Source organism: Plasmopara halstedii, assembly GCF_900000015.1.
Source record: "Plasmopara halstedii genome assembly, contig: Scaffold_2604, whole genome shotgun sequence".
Lineage (NCBI taxonomy): Eukaryota > Oomycota > Peronosporomycetes > Peronosporales > Peronosporaceae > Plasmopara > Plasmopara halstedii.
Genome location: NW_020189511.1, coordinates 174,489 through 176,222, shown reverse-complemented (window position 1 = coordinate 176,222; position 1,734 = coordinate 174,489). Strand labels below are relative to the sequence as shown.

Genomic DNA, 1,734 nt, shown 5'->3' with positions numbered 1-1,734 from the left:
ACTTGGCCGCAAGACTTAAAAGAATCCTGATGGATGTGAACTTGGCTACTGGCGCAAACGTCTCTTCATAGTCGACACCATACTTCTGCAGAAAACCTCTGGCCACAAGACGTGCCTTGAAACGCTCGATCTTTCCCAGTTTATTCTCTTTAATGTTAAAAACCCATCTAGGTCTTGTTCTGTTGGAACGACTGTATTTCTGAGTCGCATGCCTTTTTCCACTTGCCTGCATCACTGGATTCCATAGCCGACTTGAATGTTGTCGGCATTTCTCGCACTGAATCCATGATGTAGGCCGCTTCAAAATCTTGAGCTGCAGCTGACATCTCTTCGAGAGACTGATAACGACCTGATCGCTTCGGCCTAGGAATTTTGACAGCTTTTTCAAGCGACTCTGAACGGTTGTAACGTATGCTGCCAGGCGCAAAGTCTTCTTTATTCGCACATCATCGTTATCTTCTTTATCCGTCTCATCAGACTGTAACGAATCTTGTTCTTCTTCATCCTGTATCACAATCTCGTGCTGAGCAGAGTGCTTTCCGCAGTCGAACACGTTCTCCATAAACTGTGCATCACGCCTAACCAACAATCGACCACTTTCGACGTATTCGAATCGATACGCTTTTTCATAATCCGAATAGCCAAGAAATTGACAGCGGACTGACCTGGCGTTGAACTTGGATCGCTTCTCTTTCGGCACGTGAACATACGCATGGCATCCGAACACTTTCAAATTCGCCAGTAAAGGCTTTTTGCCTGTCCAAACTTGATATGGCGACTTGTCGTGCATTGTTGCTCGAGTTGGACATCTGTTGCCTAGAAATGCGGCAGTCACAACAGCTTCACCCCAATGAAACTTCGACAAACCGGCATGTTCCATCATGCATCGAGCCGATTCAACCAAAGTCCGATTCATTCGCTCAGCAACACCATTCAACTGAGGTGTGTACGGTGGCGTGAACTTCTGTACAATGCCGCGCTTTGCGCAAAAGTTGGTCATTGCAGCAGAAGTGTATTCACCGCCATTGTCGCTTCGAATGCATTTGACCCTCTTGCCAGTATGGGTCTCAGTAAGCGCAACGTAATCTGCGAACTTGTCAAACACTTCGGACTTGGTGTTCAGCAGGTACACAGCACAAAAATGGGAGTACTCGTCAATGAACGTGACAAAATAGCGTATTTCACTAAATGTCGCGGTCTGCATTGGTCCACAAACGTCACTGTGAATGACTTCAAGCACTTGTTGGTCCCATTTAGAAGAAGACTTTGTAAATCTTACACGTGTTTGCTTCCCCAGTGCGCAGCCATCGCACATCTCCCACTGCTTTACTGACGCCAAATTGACCCCAATGCCATAACCCTTCTTGACGATGGCTTCTAAGCCGCCATGGCCTATGTGACCAAGTCGAAGGTGCCAGAGGTACGAAGTGGTGTCCTCATTGCATCCCAACGATCTTGTCACGTTGGCCTCGTCAGGTATAATAGGCTTCATGCAAAGATGAAATAAGCCCTTGCCTTCACGCTCACCAAGCTTCCAATGAAGACCTTCGACCTCAGCGAAACAACCGTCGCGCTCAAAGGTTACTGGACCAACGTTCTTAGTAAAACGTCCGACGGAAAATAAGTTGCTGATAGCTTAGGAATGTGCCAGACAGAGGTAAGCACTCCTTTTTTAATCCCACCGGCGTCTTCATTGACATGACAATGTCACCTGTTCCAATTGCTTGTACAACT

General features: G+C 47.0%; 1 protein-coding gene across 1 annotated transcript; it reads right to left on the bottom strand.

Annotated features, from left to right (window-relative positions):
• Positions 1 to 167: 167 nt before the first annotated feature.
• PHALS_04373 (gag-pol polyprotein) lies at positions 168 to 1,492 on the bottom strand (the record flags this gene model as incomplete). The annotated part of the gene is made up of 2 exons (XM_024718478.1): positions 168 to 338; positions 401 to 1,492. The coding sequence occupies 2 exons, from the start codon at positions 1,490 to 1,492 to the stop codon at positions 168 to 170; spliced, it is 1,263 nt and encodes a 420-aa protein (XP_024583873.1).
• Between the last annotated feature and the right edge of the window lie 242 nt (positions 1,493 to 1,734).